This window comes from Anarrhichthys ocellatus, unplaced genomic scaffold, assembly GCF_004355925.1.
Source record: "Anarrhichthys ocellatus isolate YVR2014 unplaced genomic scaffold, GSC_Weel_1.0 scaffold1, whole genome shotgun sequence".
Lineage (NCBI taxonomy): Eukaryota > Metazoa > Chordata > Actinopteri > Perciformes > Anarhichadidae > Anarrhichthys > Anarrhichthys ocellatus.
Window position 1 is genome coordinate 4,743,223 of NW_022280031.1, and position 17,980 is coordinate 4,761,202.

At 40.1% G+C, this 17,980-nt stretch overlaps 2 protein-coding genes across 3 annotated transcripts in view; one reads left to right on the forward strand and one right to left on the reverse strand.

Annotated features, from left to right (window-relative positions):
- uba7 (ubiquitin-like modifier activating enzyme 7) overlaps positions 1-12,578 on the forward strand; it is a 33,396-nt gene extending 20,818 nt beyond the window's left edge. The window contains exons 22-24 of the mRNA XM_031867624.1: positions 8,703-8,801; positions 10,177-10,259; positions 11,530-12,578. Of these exons, the coding sequence (XP_031723484.1) occupies positions 8,703-8,801; positions 10,177-10,259; positions 11,530-11,662 (315 nt within the window). The 3' untranslated portion in view covers positions 11,663-12,578. The remainder of the gene's footprint in view (positions 1-8,702; positions 8,802-10,176; positions 10,260-11,529) is intronic.
- inka1b (inka box actin regulator 1b) lies at positions 11,161-15,412 on the reverse strand. Of its 2 annotated transcripts, XM_031867837.1 has the most exons (3): positions 15,321-15,410; positions 15,170-15,222; positions 11,161-14,073 (listed from the first exon to the last, which is right to left on the reverse strand). In XM_031867837.1, the coding sequence occupies exons 2-3, from the start codon at positions 15,170-15,172 to the stop codon at positions 13,144-13,146; spliced, it is 933 nt and encodes a 310-aa protein (XP_031723697.1). In that variant the 5' UTR covers positions 15,173-15,222; positions 15,321-15,410; the 3' UTR covers positions 11,161-13,143. The 2 variants fall into 2 exon arrangements, with proteins under 2 accessions (XP_031723697.1, XP_031723613.1); XM_031867753.1 differs by having other exon boundaries at positions 15,170-15,412.
- Between the last annotated feature and the right edge of the window lie 2,568 nt (positions 15,413-17,980).

Below are 17,980 nucleotides of genomic sequence, written 5' to 3' on the forward strand. Positions count from 1 at the left end.
CAGTGATTGTCCAATCTAGCAATCATAACTGCAGCTCTAGCTTCAGTCTTTAAGCACAATATCAAGACCCACAGGTGCATCGCGGGACATTTTATCAACATCGCCTAATACATTTGCAGAATTTCTTCCATGGTCTTTTATTCAACATTCATATCTGCAGTACATGATAAAGTCTGAATGTTCGTATTGATCTGATAATTGTAGCCTACTTATAACATTGAATCTAATATGAAAGGCTAGCGAACACGCTGTTTGTTTTGCTGATGAGAGGAAATTAAAAGAATGAGATAGCCTGAATGTTTTTTTTTTTCAATAACACAAGCATAAAACAGAGTTGTGATTTATCAAACATACAGTATCTCTTCAAATGGCTGGTTTAATTATTCAAGATAATATAAGGTGATGCAGAAATTTTAATAAAAATGGTCATTCATTTACACACAAATTAGCTTTTCTCACAATAAGAACAATAAGGCCTTTTGTGAATTGGGTCGCAATGGTTTGTCATTTTTTAAAAGTTAGTTCCCATAAAAAAAGTTTAGGAAACGGTGATGTAGCCATCGACTTCATGTTTAAGATCCTTTTACACGGTTCCCTTCTTAAAATGGGTCAGTTTGAAACATTAAGAGACTGTGTTTTCAACCAACTCGTCACGCTAAAGTCAGCTTAATCAACTAGCTCGCTACAGCTGATAAAAAATTGCTAGCAACAGTTGTCATTTGAGCCAGCAACATCAGCAGAAATTAGAAGCAGGTTATCACTTTAAACTGAATGTTCCAAGTGAGAACGGACAGCTTGACGGCCATACCGACAGTGACTAAAGCTGAGCAAACAATCACATATACCACACTTAATGGATGTTTTCACCTAACAAGTGCCTCAGGAATTATTTTTTACAACCTTCACAAATTTCTGAAGCTAATTTTAATCAAGTATTTCCAATGTTTTCATACTTCTGCTGTGGGTTTGTCTATTTTTCATGCAGGAAATGATAATAAAGCTGACTTTGTGAGGCATTTTCTAAACATCAGTTTTTAATCATGTCTGTTTAAATAGCGTAAGAAAAGAGCTTTACATTTTGACATTGTGTTGGTTGTGATACCTAAGCTATGTGCTATTCAAAACAGCATTAAGGTTGGGTCTAACTAAGGGTCGATGATATGGTTTTCCATCTTTCCATTTATTTCTCTCATCCATTGTTAGTCCCAGTATTTGCCATGTTTCTCACAAGTTTTTTTCTGCAGGCCTGTTGGGCTTAGTGGAAGCATGTGGACGTTATTAGTGGTCTCTGTCCTCCTGCTTCGTTATTCTCTCATTAAAACACCGATGTTAGCAGGAGATGGGCTGCAGGCTTCTCATTAGTGACATTAAATTACATTTCTGGGCTGTTCCTGATGTCATGAGTTTACAAATTTACACATAAACTGTCATGTCTTTCTTCTCCCCCCCTTCCTTTCTCTACCAACACACACAGGAACCGTTACCTCATGCATATACACAAAACCCCCCAGCTTGGATCACTGTATGTAAGGATAGTGTCACATAGGGCTAATTGTGTCATCTGCTTTGTGAGGCCCTGCAGGAGAGTCTGTCTGCTTGCTGTCTGCCTGCAGACTGTATGTTCTGCTTTATGCAGTGCACATGGAGCACTGACTAACAACATACACATGTCCAGGTTCTGTGATGGAAATATAAATAAACTGTTTTTTTCTTACAAGCCACATGAATGTGCTCATAAAGGAAATGGAACAGTTTGTGTACATCCACAGACTAGGGCTTTAGGGTTATTAATAGCCCCTAATAAGTGTTTGTCATGGATTTATTTTGCTAATGTTATGCTTAATGAGCAAATTAATGGCTTTGCCTCAATTTCCTTTGTAATGAACGACAGACTGTTGCACCATTTGGCAACAGTCTGTTTGGCAAAGCTGAGTAACTCAAGCAGTGAAGGCTCAGGCATCTTTATGCCTGGCAGTTGAAATCAAAATGATGTTCCATGTTTACAGTCAAGAGAGGCCCTGCATTGGGCTTATGCTACTGATAAGTGATTACAATTAATGCTGAGGGGGAAATGAATGATTGTATAAGATTTTGTGGCATCCAATCTCAAAATCATAAAAGTCAAGCTGCTGGTGGCAGGAAATCACAAAGTTATTAGAATTCATCCCTCTTTTTAAAAAGTGTGAATAAGCACAATTCAAATTAGGATAAAGCTGGAATTCATGCCTTAAAGTACGCAATGTTTGCTCTCCTGTATCTGGGCAGATGCAGCTTTAATTGGCTGCATTAAGTGTTCAATACCTCGTGAGCGGTATGTTAGTCTCATATGTCTTATTTGTTTGTGTCCAGCATCAGATAACAAGAATTGGACATCAGATTGACCCACAGATATCAATAATGGTGGCAATGGAAGAGTTACACAATTGACTACTGCATTGCACCATGTAACCAAAGAGTGTGACATCTGATTACTAAACCATTTAATCAATGGTACAAGCTGGGATGTAGCAACAGGGGACACACTGATCACAGTCAATGTTCAGAGCGGCAAATTGATCCTTGTGAGTGACACATTTGCTGACGCGAGTCCCAAATCCATACTACATACCAATAAACAGCAAGTGCTGCAGTAATCATAAAAGTCACAGGGTACTTGTATCCAACAAAATCTTTTGCATGGAATAATCAAATAGTCGTCAATTGAAGTCCATTTACGCAATATTTTAATTAACAACACCTCTGTTTTATCAGTGCATCATTCCATCGTAAAATACGCCCAACCCTCTTACAAAAGAAGTACGTAATAAGAAACTTGCATGTATTACAAATTCTAATGCGTAATCCGTGGTCGTGTGTTGGGACGATCATCAGATCACTTCGAAGCCTTTTGATGATAATTCATTGCTTTATAACTCTGACTTTGTCAATCAGACATTTGCTATTTATGTGTCTCTGCAGGCTCCAGCATGTCATTGGCCCATTTGCAAGAGGAGCATTTTATTGACTCGGTCGTTCTGCCCCAGGTCATTTTCAGTCAGGCAGAGAGCTCTTATCTTCTCATTTGAAAGACAATCACATTGAGATTCTGTTTGCCGTTTTACACGTCAATGGAAGCCTTTCAAAGCTAACTGGCAGCTTTTAGTCTGTGTGTCAAACTCAGCACTCTCCTGAGAAGTGTCTCCTCCTTCACGCTGCACCAGTATAGTCAGCCTTCAAAACATACAGTTTACGATCGTAAATACAAAGTTTCTTTAATACAGATTGTATGCTTTTAGTTTGACGTATTGTTTAAATGTATTTCAATGTCTTTGGGATGCGTGTAAGGCTGGTATCCTGTCAATTCTCTGGGGTGTTATAGACAAATAACTGCAGTGGGCTGGTGGGAGCAGTTGGAGGTCTCAGCCATCTGTTTCTTCATTGCAGTCCAAAAAGGGAGGTGATCAATAGTGACCAGGTAGCAGATGACACTCCCGTTCAGACAAGGGCTCACTTTGCATGAGAGTACTGTTGTCCCTTTGTTAAAAATGTCATACAGCAAAACATACAGCAAGACATTGTTATAGGAGCAATACACTCCTATAACAATGTCAGAGATGGACAGTTAGAAAAAAGATCAAAACCAATGCAGCGGAGCCAAAGCTATTTTCTTTTATGTTCCCCACATTCTTCTTCCTTGTCAAAACCTGGTGCCTGCATTACCTACAATGCAACTTAACCACCAATAGTACTATCAGGGATTCATGGGCATTATGCTGGTAGCCTCGAGCGTCTAGCTTCAGGCAGAAATGAGGAGCGGGCTAAAGAGTAAAAAGTTGTGGATTCAAATACGTCATTAGTTGAGTCTTGGTTTGCTTGCGCCACATGAAAGTTATGTTCATCAGATGGATGTAACCCTTTAACTGCTCATCCATGCAATGATACTGCTTTCATTCACAACACACAGCCATACCGGCATTTCCGCTGACATTGTAAAAGGTGGGAAATTGAGGGTACAGATTTCCCCTGATTATCGATCCCTGCTCCCATTCACACATGACCCCATGCAGGTCATTTTCCTGAACATTTCAGGGATAGACGGCATGTGTGAAAGGGACTGCAGTAATCTCATGGAAACAATTTGTGAAAGAGGCTTAGTGACAACATTGAGTGGCGCATCAACTCTCTGGTCTCATACGTGCAAACATTGCATAAACATAGTTTAATTGAATTCTACTGTTTCAGTTAGAAGAAAGAACATTTTATTCAGTTGCATACTGGATTTTCATTTGAAGGGATTTAAGATTTTGACTGCTTTGTCAGTTGCAACATCTCATACAAAAGTACCTACATGGTGCATCACTTCATGCGTATCCACAATGATAGGTCTGTATCACTAGTGTGTTACTCCTTACTGAACACACACACAATCACATTCAGCCAGATATACTGTCATTATCCAGAAGCACTTTGGTGACCTGGGAGCTTCCATCCATTGATGTTGTGATATTATCGGCAATATCACTGCGCATCACCATTGGCCCTGTGCTGTAGGTGTGACGTAAAGTGTCTCATACAACACTTAGAGATAACATATATGATTTTACATTTTAAAGAAGATAAAGTGCCAGCTCATGTTTAAAAAAGGTTTTTAAAGGTTAAAAAAAAACCTGACTTCTACTATCTTACACTTTTTTCCCAGTATATCTGAAATAACCTAGATGCATTCCTGCTTGTACTGCAATGTACAGCATATACAGTAGTCAGCAGCATCACTACCATATGTTCAGTGAACACTTCATATGAAGGGAAATGCGGCTTTACTTGATGCTCAGTGAAGAGCTAATCTAGGATATGATGTCCTGGTGAAATTAACCAGATTGTCAACAAAAGGGAAGCTAAAGGAGCTTAAGATGAAAATCTGATCTAAAAAGACCACACAGATTTCTCTCCAGAAGCCTCACTTTGAAGCCCTCCAAATGAAAAGCGTTGCCTTTGAAGGAACAGGCCTCTAGCCACAACGGGTTGTAAAAATGTTTCCACTGTTGGGATTCTGTCCAGTTAATGAAGCTGAGGCAGGAGCGTGCCTGTTTGTTGTGGCAGACTGCAGGGAGGAGGACTTATCGAGGTTTGGCTGCTGATCCCATTTTCCTGTCTCCAAAAATGCTCCATTGTCTTAAAGGGCAAGATTAAGAACTCACATTATGATAACACTCCACATGCAGTGACCTGTGAAAAATGACCAGCATAATTGTGTTCCCTGAAGGGGATCGCAAGCAGACTTGGATTCATTTTACCTCCTTATCAGGTTTACTTGGCTGAACTTCCCATGCCCCCACGTATATATCTCAGAGGCGTCTATTTTCTGGGTTCAGTCGGCCTTGTTATCATAAGAGGCTTAAGTGTGTATCAGGTCTTTATTGCGTTGGTAAACTGTCTCGGTGAGGTCTCTTAATTTGCCCAGAACACAAATCTATTAATGTTTAGTTTGTGCACTCTTAATATTGAAAATACCTTCAACTGATTCTAAAATGTGAATGTGAAATGTGAATTTGGCAAAAAAAAAAGACAATATGTTTCACGAAGGCTGTAGCATTAATTAATAATTAATAAATAAATGAACTACAAAATGATGCTGATTTGAATTCCCTAATACCCTTTGATACATTCATATGCAGTTTCACAGCTTTAGAACCAGACGAATGGAAAAGTGAAGGACTGTGTGTGTATTTGAAATGCGGTTTATTTAATGATGAGATTATTTTTGTCCTGGAAGCTGTTTCTGTCTCCATTCAGATTTGTCAGGAAGAGCTTGACATGCTTCCTGTCAACAAGAGGAAGTAGCTTGATGTTTGGGTTGTTCATGTCAGATATTAGGGTAACTTATAGGAAAATCTATAATGAGCATAATGTTTAATAATTCAGCCACAAACACTGATGGAATATTTGTTTTAAAAAATACAAATATAAATCCTGTGAAGAAGAGTGAAGTCAATTATTACAGTATTAAACATCCAGATGATTTGTGTTGCTGTTACAGTAAATGAAAATAATGCTGTTTCCAAATTGTGACTACAGTTGATACGACCACCATGCTAAGGAGAATTTACTGTCCATAGCATCAGGGAAACTATGACGGGCGAGATAGTGAAGTGAGAAGCGATTAAGGTTTGAAATGTCATCGTGTTCCTTTATTGGAAAGACCAATTGTATCATGTTTTAGGGGGAAGTCCAAAGCCCTATTTATAATACAGAGTACAATATGTGGACAGCATATGAGAGATTTGGCCACCCTGTTTATGTAATCCATATTATGTAATATCGCTACTTAGCTTTTGCGTTTGATTGGTCTTTTTATGACTGCAGTGTCCACTTTGAGCACGGTTGTTTTTTTCAAAATGTAACAGCGGATAAAGATGTGTCTATATATTATACAGGAACAGATAATTGCATTTGAACTTCCAATAAAGCTGATTTTGTGTTATTTTCCACACTGGTAAGTTGGTTCAGTGTTGTTTTAAGAGGGAAACAATAACTCTCTCCTTCACATTCCTTCTCTTTCCCCAGAGATAACTGTTTCTTTGGGCCATTTTAGTTTTTTTATGGCTGAGGTTCCATGACAAAAAGAAAATGTAGTTGTGCTTGTGGGAAACCATTTGTAATTGTTTCCAGGAGCCAGAATGGTTCCAGCATTTGTCTCCTCTATTATAGTGTTGAATAGTTGACGTCACTCTACACATGGACTGATGGGGTAGTTGATTGGCTTCAGGTCACTTCCAGAGTCGTGCGACAGATATGAGAAAGAGGAAGGGAGGGGAGAGAGTAAAATTAGCCTGCGTGCCTGCTTAGCATTGTGTAAAAATCAACACAAAAAAGCACTCGTAAAAAAACTCACTAAACAAAAGAGTTCCTTTTTAAAGTCTGACAATGACTTTGCATTTGCAAGATCATTGTAAATAATGGTCTTTTGTTCTACAAGTGCATTTCATTTAAGGCTTAAGTTCTGTTTTGCCATAGAAAGTTTGAGGTCGGCCTTATAATTCACTCTGCATAAACTAAAGCAGAAACTAACATGACCATGGGGTAAGAAGTGCATAACATGACCATGGGGTAAGAAGTGCATAACATGACCATGGGGTAAGAAGTGCATCTTGCAAACAAAATGTGCTTTGTCTGAAAATTGGAGAAAGGACCTAGACCTAGATACCCTGTCAGACTTGAGGAGAAGTTTGCCTCGAGTGTGTCTCCATAACCCCAAACCCCATAAGTGGTGGGAGCTGTGAGGGCTAGTCGAAAAGTTCCCCTTGGCTGCTGGAGCAGAGATAATTGGACCCAGGTTTAGCCGGAGTTTTGGTATTCACATCTCGAGCCAAGTTTTGATCTTCACAACTTCTCCCACCAGACAGCGCCTGTGTCATCAGGGTCGTCTGACTACATGACACATTTTGACTTGTTTTCTGCATGGGAGGGATCCTGACTCATTTTGGGTCAGGTGACTTTTTCACCTTAGCTCCTACATGTGTGGATTATGATGAGTAAGGTAAACACAGAGTGGCAAGTGAAAACCAATATCTGTCCAGTGACCAAAGAAACGGCAGCGTTAATGTTGGTCTACCTTTAAAATAAAAGAGCTAATGAGATGTGAGGGGTGTGACGGCAGTGCTGCAGGGTGACAGTGGAGCCTGAGGCAGAAGAAAGAGATGCCTTGTTTGTGAAGTTTTCTAAATTAATAAATGTTTGTTAAGCTTCATTTAGACTCCCAAGACACTCTCATCACACTTCTAACATCATATGGTCTTGATGTGTCAAAAACTATTTAAGTCTTCATTTAAACTATCGGATTAAAGAAATAAGTAAGCAAGATCACAAATCTGACCAGATGTTTGATGCCAGCTTTTAGAACTTGGTTTGGATGCCTTTTGTGACACATTTTGGTCAGTTCAAAAATAACATTAATGTTTGATGCACAGCCCTATTATTTACAACGGTCATAGATAAACTTTCTGCTTATTTATAACTCCATGAAAATTGGACAAATTGTGTCAGCACATCGTATATCTATCAGAAATAGAGGACAGGAGATAAAAGCTGCTATTATAGACAGACTATCATTCCTAGTTTAAACAGCCAGATTTCAAGTGTGTCTCTTTAACACAAAAGACTCAAAGAACTACAGAAAATTCAAAATGACAATTGGCCCCTCACAGCTCAAACTTCAGCTCCTAGAAGTGCAATCTGGCAAGGTGTCTGTTATTTCTCAGCCCAGAGCTAACAGTGCTCACAGACGTTTTTTTTAAGCAGCATTCTTACATTTTTTCTGGAGTTGCACAAATATCATCCGCATCAAACTGCAGTGACATGGCTGCATGTCTTTTTCACTAGAGCAAGATGATTGTAAAACTGTGAAAAGTCTTGTAGATGGAAACTCGAGAAAAGCAAGAGGGTGAGTTCATCATACATGAGGAAGCCCCTTCTTGACCTCTTCGTGGCTTGTTCGGGTCTACGCTGCACCTCTCTGAGAGCTGCTGATTGTTCTCAGCTGCTTTATAACACAGTGATGAAATATGTAGTCCCTCTGCCTCTGAGTGCGCAGGACTCTTGCTATTGGCCCAAACATGTTCTGCACACCCCTCACAGAAAGTAGTACTTCATCTGTCAACTTTGTGTGTGTGTGTGTGTGTGTGTGTGTGTGTGTGTGTGTGTGTGTGTAACGTGTCTATCGGCAGGTCGCAGGAAAGAAATACACCCTGTGGGATGACTTCCTTGTTGAGGGCAGACACGGTCAGCAGGAAATGACCCTGGGAGATCTGATCCAGTATATCAAGGTATGGCCACCTTATTCCTTTCAGCAAGGAAACATACACTCTCCTCACACCCGCTGCTACTTTGTGCATATTTTGTGCATGTTTTTTATTTATTTTTTACCCCTAAACCTGTTCACCTTCCTCCAGTGCACACAATGGCCCTTGTTTGAAATTATTGGCCACTTTACATCTTCTATTCACAACTTCAGGACTCTATTCTACCATCCTGGAAAAAGGTCAAGCTGTTTTTGAACCATTTCTTCCAATGCCTGAACAACATTTGGAACCTTTCCCTCAGTTCATACGTGTACTACTCATACATGCTCATCTGACACCAGATTCGTTTTGACACGTTAGTTTTTGAGACGTCACATAATAGTGAGTTTAAGAGGTGCTAGTAAGTGAATTTTGTTACCTTTGGACAAAGCCAGGCAGCTGATTCCCCCTGTTTCAAGTTATTGTGCTAAGTTAGCCTGCTGCTCGTGGTCGTTTCATATTTAGCAGACGGACATGAGAGTTGTACCACCAGTCCTGTAAACTAGCTCTCTGCAAGAAAGTGGATACATTTCTCAAAATGTAAAACTTTTCCTTTGAGGCCTCTACTTATCTTCATACAACCTAGATTTTATGATTCATAAGGATTGTGCTTACAGAGATAATTTAAAATATTGTGTCTGTAACAACTAAGATGCTCACTTGCACAAAATTCACACCAAAGTACAAGTCATAGATGAGAAGATAAACATGTCAGTTCCAATTCAATCTTTCGTCTAAGTCAAATTGTTGGACAAGTGATACGAATTTTCACAACATTGACAAACGTCAAGCTGTCACATAAAAACACGGAGCAAGTAATTGATTAGAAACTAGATCTGGTGATTGCACACCATAGTAACCCTGAATACAATGTACATTTATAGAAGATCTCATATCCTAGTCTGCATATCCAGTAAAGTGCGAGTAAGTACTCTCCTAATGCTCTTACATATGCAGTATGTCTTTATTATATGACATAGGCCACTTGCAGTAGAAATGCCTGAGCATATGACTCCTAACTTGTTTTTTTATGCATGCACCGTCTTGCCCCGAACAGACGTTTGATTTATTGATTCTGCTGCAGTTTGTTCTGAGGAGGCAATGGGAAAATAGATTGGCAAGTGATCATATTTGCTCCAGGTTTCGTTTAACCTTTGACTGGTTGCTTTCCCCCTGGTTTGTTTGTGGAGACACTGAAGAGCTTCCTGAACTGCTGAAATTGTTTGAGGCCACAGGTCGTCATCAGACCTTTAGCACTGCGGACTGCTGTCTTTGTAGAATTTACCTCTTTTACACTTTAACACATTGCTATGTTTGTTATATTGTACTGTGCATTTAATTGAATCCTTTCTTTGTGCAGGATGAATATAACCTCAGCATCTGTGAACTCTACTATGGAACAGCTATCTTATACAAGGGGCAAAGAGAGAGGCTCCAGCAGAGGTATGTCTAGCTAAATTTCCATATGCATTGCTACACATTGCACACAACCCTGCCACATAAACAATCACAACGAGCAGCCTCCCTTTGTTTGTTTAGAGGCTAATGGCAGGATGAGGTGTTTCCTCTGAGCCTGTGAGCAGAGAGCCTGTTGACACACTCACATGCACCACTGAACACTGACGAGTGAGACCGATCCTCATCGGGTTTCCGTCTGCTTGTTGAGGACAAGAGTTTAAGAGTAAAATTAGTACAAACCTTTTTATTCTGCATGTGAGAAGCCAAGCTGTATGGGCCTGTTCAGGGTTGCGGCACATTATAAGCCCCGGGATGTTTGAAATGAAATCAGGCGCCTTGTGCTGTGAACTCTCCACATCAAGAACTGTATCACAGCAGAATACGCACCCTTTAGGGATGTTTCGATTCCAGGAGGAGGAGGAGGAAAACTGTAATAAATCAGGTTTAATAGAAGTTTTAAAGGCAATGATGTGTACATCGAAGTTGTTGACTGTTATTGTTCTTTGCTTGATTCTTGCTGTGATGTCTTCATGTTCATCTTGAAATGGACTGTGTGTATGTCCATGTCTGTTAATGACGCTCCAGTCTCTGGGGAGCTGGTGTTGTTGTTGAGGTTAGATTGAGCTGCAGTCTGAAAGTGCTTGTCATGTGGACAGCAGGCCACACGTGACAAATGCCCTCTCCAGCAGTCACTTCCTGTGCAGTCGCCCTGCTCCTAGCTTCCTGTGTTGGGCCCGTGAGGGGGAACTTAGAACTTAAAAAGTCAGAAGCCATTCAAAATCCTTTTATTGTATAGTTGCTATTATTTTATGTTTTTGTTATTGTCAAAAATTCCCATGAAAAGACCAAAGCCAGCAGTCTGTTCTCAATACTTTCCTGACTTCCCTAACCATGGCTGTGTCCCCAAGCCCGATCCTTCCAACTGATGATGTAAATCCTTAAAAACAGGTCACAAATGTTTAGTTGCATTTTTAAGAACAAATGAAATAGTTTCTTAAAACAGCTGGGCACTGCAGTTTGGCTAAAACCTTACGTGAACAACAGTGAATAGTAAAGAGTAGTTTTGTTGGAGACTATTTTCAGCCACTGATTAATACACCTTTTGTGTGCCTCTTGAGTATTTCCAGCAGCAGAATGGTCTATCTCACAGAGGATTACGCTTTATAAAGCTTTGGATACATAAATACTTGATAGTAGGATGAATTAATTGATTAAGCTTTGACTCTTCAAGTAAATATACTGTGTATTTTTGCAGTGTTTCTGACGTGGTGAGGATGGTCACCAAGACAGACATCCCTCCGCACAAGAAGATGCTGGAGCTGACCGCCTCGTTCACTGAAGATGAGGACTGTGTGACAGTCCCAACTATCGGATACATGCTCTTGTGATGCCGCCAATACAAAGTTTCCACAGTTTCCATTGAAAATGCATCACATGGAACCCTTTCAATGTGACAAAGCAAACTTAACTCTCCTGTTACATCATATCGGTTAAAAACATCCTGCTTGTGTTGCTTTAGCTGTTGTTTACAAAGATTAATATCTGAATGATTTGTTCCAGCGTCTATCTATTTCTTCCACAAATATTTTTGAATTATTTCACTGGCATACTTTTATCATTTGTTTTTGTTATGATCCTACTTCTCTTTTTTTGATTTAACAGCAAAACCATAAACTTTGCAAACTGTAATTTCCATTTGCCAACTTTTGGTTCTCATTTACAAGTAAAATGTGTCTTTCGAGAGGTCGGACTAAGAGGTTGTGAAGATGCCAGCCAAGGCATATGGATTAGAAGATCTGGAGCTGCTGGGGCAGTACTGGCTTGGTTTCAAGGTTTAATTCAGGTCAAACTGAGCACGATGTTAAAGGAGTGCAGTCAGAACAGGCCGCTGGCACAGTAGGTACAGTGCTTTGATGGTTCGGGGGTGCTCTAGCCATCTGGACACAGCTGTCTTGTTTAAATCTCACTCCAAACACACGAGCATCCCCCCCCCCCTCCCTTCTGACATTATCACTGGAACTACTTTTAAGGGTCTTACCGCACTGTGTACTTGAGTCTGTGTTTGAAGGATGCTGTTTGTGATTCATATAATTCAATAAATGCGTCTTTGAGGAACCATTATATCTGTGTACTTCACTGACAGACTTCAGTTCCTTCACAAACATACTTTACCAATGAGCACACTGCACCAAACCTCCCATTGTAACCAGAAAAGGGTCCTGTTGAATATACTTGGTTTACAAAGCTTAAGAAACATAACTGTGTGGGTTTTTATGTTGATAGTTGTTTTATTTTTTTAAAGAAATTCAGGACAACCACCACTCCACCTGGCTTAATCTTAAATAAGGTGCTGTAAGTATCAAACAGTTAAAACTGATGGAATAGATATTCGCACACTTAGATCTACGCAGAATACAATTTATTTTAGCTTTCAGGCTTAATAAGGACCTGCTCTGATTCAGGTCCTTTAGACCGAAAGCTAAAATAAAGTGTACTCTGCATAGAATAAGTGTGCGGATATCTATTCTATCGATTCTCTTTAAGAAAAAAGATTCTACCCCCAACTACTAACTGTGAGCTTAAAAGGTGTCAAGAAATATTGCGTTGATGAAAACAGCAGACACCTTTCGCCCCTATAATATCACAACGGCACATGAAAGATTGAGAAGACGCTTAAAATGTGTAAAACTCAATGATGCATGGCTACAATAACAATAATATTTCAGGCAGGAACAGAAAACTTTCATTAAATCCCCCAAAAAAAACTTTTATTCCAGATGTATCAACATTGTGGACAAAATCCAATTATGAAAATAGAACAATTTTATTCTAATTTGTGTTTATGATCAGTCTGGAGCTACAGCGTCACTTAAATGTATCCAATAATGTCATTGCATATGATGGGTTGTCGGCTGCCTGTCTTCATTAGAGCAGTGAACTGGTAGAAGTCAGCGTCCGGTTGATGAAGGCCTGTGTGGGACTGGTGAAAGAAGGGTTTCAGAGCCTGGAGTCCCACTGGACAGGACATCCGTTTGGGAGCCTCTGCAGCCCTGCTGAGCCTTGTGAAGTCTGCGGGCCTCTGCCTCACCTCCACACTTTTAGACATTCCTGCCAATCTCCGCCGCATGTTGATCAAAATGTCTTTGGCAAGGCGACGGCCCACATTGGGCTTTGGTTCTGCTGGCTCAGGACACTCTGGTAGGTCCATCCAGTTCTTTATTAGGTCAGCAAAGCTGTTGTCCCCAAGAACCAGAGGCTGTCTGTTTCTGCTGCGGCTCAGCAGCGATGTTGTCCAGTCCTCTGGGTTACTGGCCTCAAATGAGGTCCAGCGCTCCAGGCAAGCGTCCGAGGTGGATTTGGGCCGGATTCGGCCAGAAGGTCCTCTGTTGGTGCGGAGGCAGGCGGAGGAGGAGACTCGCACATTCCTGGTCCTCCTTAGCACCACACCTTCATCTTGCCAAGAGGCCTCAGAGTAACCCGAGTCAAAGTCCAGACTCTTTTCACTGCTTGGGGAGCCTTGTGTCAAACGCTCATGCTGCTGATGCTCTTCCTCTTCTTCCAGGGGGCTGGCCAGGCAGCAGGCAGAGTCATACGTGCTGGCTTCACTGGCGTCAGAAACACGTAGACGATTGAGTCGCTCTTGCTGTGCCTTCTGTTTGCAGAGCCGTGTCACAGCGAAAGACCGAGCACATGGTTCACTCAGTGGCCTAGGCCTGCTTATCTGCTTCAGGTCCTGCAAGGATCTCATCATGCACTGCATTTGGTCCCGGAGGCAGTCAGCAGAATCTCCTAAACAAAGCTAAAAGAAAGACCCAAAGAATCAGTGGGGCAGGCAGAATTTATATAAAGTCAACTCGTCTAAACAAAAAGCTTTGTTCGACTTTTGCAAGAGGCGACAGAGCAGTTAGGCTGGCTTCCAAAATATCCCATCATGCCCTGGCTGGTCTAAACACAGTTGCCTCTTTTATTTCTATAACTGGGCCAATAAGATTTTTACCAGCTGAGATCACTCTGCTCTATGACCATATAACAAGTGAAGCATTCCTGTAAAACCTCAGAGCAGCTTTATGGAGACCATCCCATGCAGTATGATCCCAGAAAATGAAAAAGTCGTGGCTCGGAGAACAGGATGCACATTTTACACTGGGACAAACTCTCCCTGCCTCCTGAAGCATGTTGACTGGACTGTATTATAAAGTAGGAAATGACGGCAACATGTTGGAATTACGGAATTATAATGTTTCAATCATTTTCCAGCCTTCAGATAAAGTGAAATCAATGCAGTCCACTTGACGCAACATTTCTTTATATTGTTCCATCCAAACCATTCCTGTGGCAGGAAGCAGACACTCCTAAAAATCCTCAAAAAATTAGTAGCTCAACCTTTTTTGTTGTCGTACAAGTTCTTATAATATTTAGTATGTTGAACCACCCTGTCCTGTCAGTGTTTGGCTTGGAGATGTAGGGACACCACAATGCCATGATGTTGTCACAGCTGTGGGTGCTGAACCATTTGGCCCCTGGGGGGGGACTTATCTGACATACAGAGACATCCTCAGTGGGACTCTGTGGTCGGTCTGCACCTCTTAAAATGCCCTGTTCTCCTTGGCTGCCTTCACACAACGAGGAGAGGTGATTCACCCAGTTGTATGCATTTGGTAAGGACAGTTTGGTTTGAATTGACTGTGACTTTGAGGATTGAAACATTCTTGCTTTCATAAAAAGAACAGTCATCAGAGGAACAACTTTAAGAGTCAGTACAAAATGTACGCTGCTTGCGCAAAAAACGCTTCTGCTAAGGGTCCTGAGCAACGGCCTTTGCAATCTCACAATCAAATCACTGCATGCATCTACAAAACTGTGGATATATATTAAAGCACGTGGATAAAACTTACCATCGCTTGTGAGGAAATGTCTGCAGTGAAGTTCAAAATCCTGTAAATTGTTCCTGCAACCAAAAACAATGCATTAGATAAATGGTGGGCGTTTTTCACAATTATTACACTTACACGTTTAGTCATTTATTAAAAGGCGAACAACACTCACCTTTGCATTTGATTCGGAGTTAATGCCAGCACAATCCACAACTGCACACATTTACAGTAAATCAGAGGTGGTTTGTCGCTCTGTTAATTCCTCATCTGAACTGGTTGAAGGTCCGTCGGCGGACTTTAACGACGCGGAGCTTTTCGCTGCAGCAAATCAGCGCAGGGCATCACAAAACCAGCCAATAGCAAGTCGCCTGAAACTAGATACCTCCCTGTGTAATTACAGCGGGTCCTACTGTAACTTTGTCGGGTTTCTCTGTGGTGACTCTACATCTGGAGTTGGCTGAAAAGACAATTTTTCATTTACACTAAACAGAACATTTTAAAACGCTTTTCATTCAACCATTTAAACAGATACTATTAAGTATTCCAAATCACTGGCATTGATTGTATTTAATATTTTACGTTTAAGACCACCGCTTAATTTTAATTTTACAATGCTGTGAAGGCCAACGTTAATGCAGAAAATGAAACGCCACTTCTGTAAAAAAATGTCTTTGCTGATAAGTCTCTGTATGCATGTGCATACATATGTGATTTATTAAAATCGACATACTGCCACCTAGTGGATCCTTTTAGACAAGCCCTCTCAGTTTAACATTCCTCATATAGTCTTTGAATAAACCCTTATCTTTTGTTAAAATATGAGCAATGCATAAGTCCTTTCTCCATTGTTCTCTTAAGTTGGTGTTTAGAAATACAAACATGGTGTTGGGCTTGCAGTTCTCTTTTCATTTGACCATACTCAACAGCACTGTGTCTGTGGTAGAGACCTTCAGGTTTATGTGATCCACAATCTCCCAGGACCTGAAGTGGGCCTCCAACATCGACACCATCTCAATTAAGGCCCCACAGATGTTGTACTTCCCGTGGCAGCTCAGGAAGTTCAACCTGCCTCAGGAGCTGCTGATCCTGTTCTACTCGGCTATCATCCAGTCTGTTCTCTGCTCTTCCATCACTGTGTGGTTTGGATCGGCCACCAAACAGGACAGGAACAGACTGCAATGGAGTGTCAGGTCTGCAGAAAAAAATCATTGGTTCCAGCCTGCCCTCCATCCTGGACATGTACACCTCCAGAGTCAGGAAACAGGCAGGAAACATCACTGCAGACCCTTCACACCCTGGACACAAGCTGTTCCACCTCCTCCCCTCTGGTAGGTGCTACAGCTCTGTATGCCAAAACCACCAGACACAGGAACAGCTTCTTTCCACTGGCCATCACTCTGATGAACAATTAATCAGACATACTGCATCTTCATTTGCACTATTACCACCATTCTGCACTAAAATCCATTGTCCATCGTCATTGTTGTTGTTCTTTATGTTCATATATATTCTTCGATATATATTTATATTGTACATAGCAGTTAAATGTTAAATGTTTATGCTTAGTTTATCTGTTCTAATCTGTTGCCTTTAATGTCCTTGTTTTTATATTTTTCTTGTTTATTCTATGTATGTACGTTGAGAGCAATGTGAAAACCGGAGTCAAATTCCATGAATGCTTACGCATCCATGGCCAATAAAGCCAATTCTGATTTATGTGAAACTTGGGATCCAGCACCTGCCTCAGTTCCATGAATAACAGTCAGACTTTGTGGTCAATTGTATCATATTAAAAAACGGGAGAATTAAAAAAGAAATAACAGACATGTTCACAATAGTTGTAGCCTATGAACTGCCTCAAGAAGACCCAAACACACACACAATATATATTTTTTAAGAATAAGCCTTTTCATCTAACGTTGACGTGAGACAAAAAAACATTTCTGCCATTAGTAATTCATGAGCCTAACATTTTTGGACTTTGTGCTTCTCACTTTAAATTGCTGGTGCAATCGTGTCCCTTTCAGAAGCTTTGTAATCCAGCATGGAACAAGTGTTTTTTTCATTAAACTAATAAATCCAACAACTGTCTCTATTAGTAATTAAAGTAATAAATGTACAAATATACATGAAAAAAGATGTTTATAACAGGATTGTGGATGACATTGTCATACATGTATTATTACAACAGGAGACCAGGCATACCAAAAAAAGGCTTATACCTAAACTAGCTTTTCAATTGAGTAATTGAAAAGTAAAATTGAAAAGTAAAATGAAACTATGGAAATTGGAATGGTGTTTGTATCTTATTTTTTTTTCATTATTTCTATTAATTTATCTCATATACTTTTTATATTTTAAGTTGTACAAATGGAGAATGAACGGAAAGTATGGAAATGACAAAGAAAATGTAAAACTGAAAACGTCAACATTTTTTATACAATCTTTAAAAGTGGTAACAATCTAATACAGTATAGAGGACCTTCAAGTTGCTAGTTAACATTGGAGATACATTTAGAAATCTCGAGCTCCAAAGGATTAATTGAGGTAAAATTTAGTTTTTGACATATGTCCAAAAGTATTAAAAAAGTGGAAGTTTATTTTTGCTAACTTTGTTACATATTAACATAAGAAATGTATTTTAAACCTCACTTGACACATTTCTTTACTTCAAAACTTTTGTTTTTGAACAGTTTCTTAATCAATGCGATGGCCTGAGCTGTGCATTAATTACACGTCATTTACACTGTGTGAAATTACCACCTATGACAAGTGTGTATGTTTAAAGCCTCTAGGTTCCATATATATATAATACAGTAAATACATATTTTG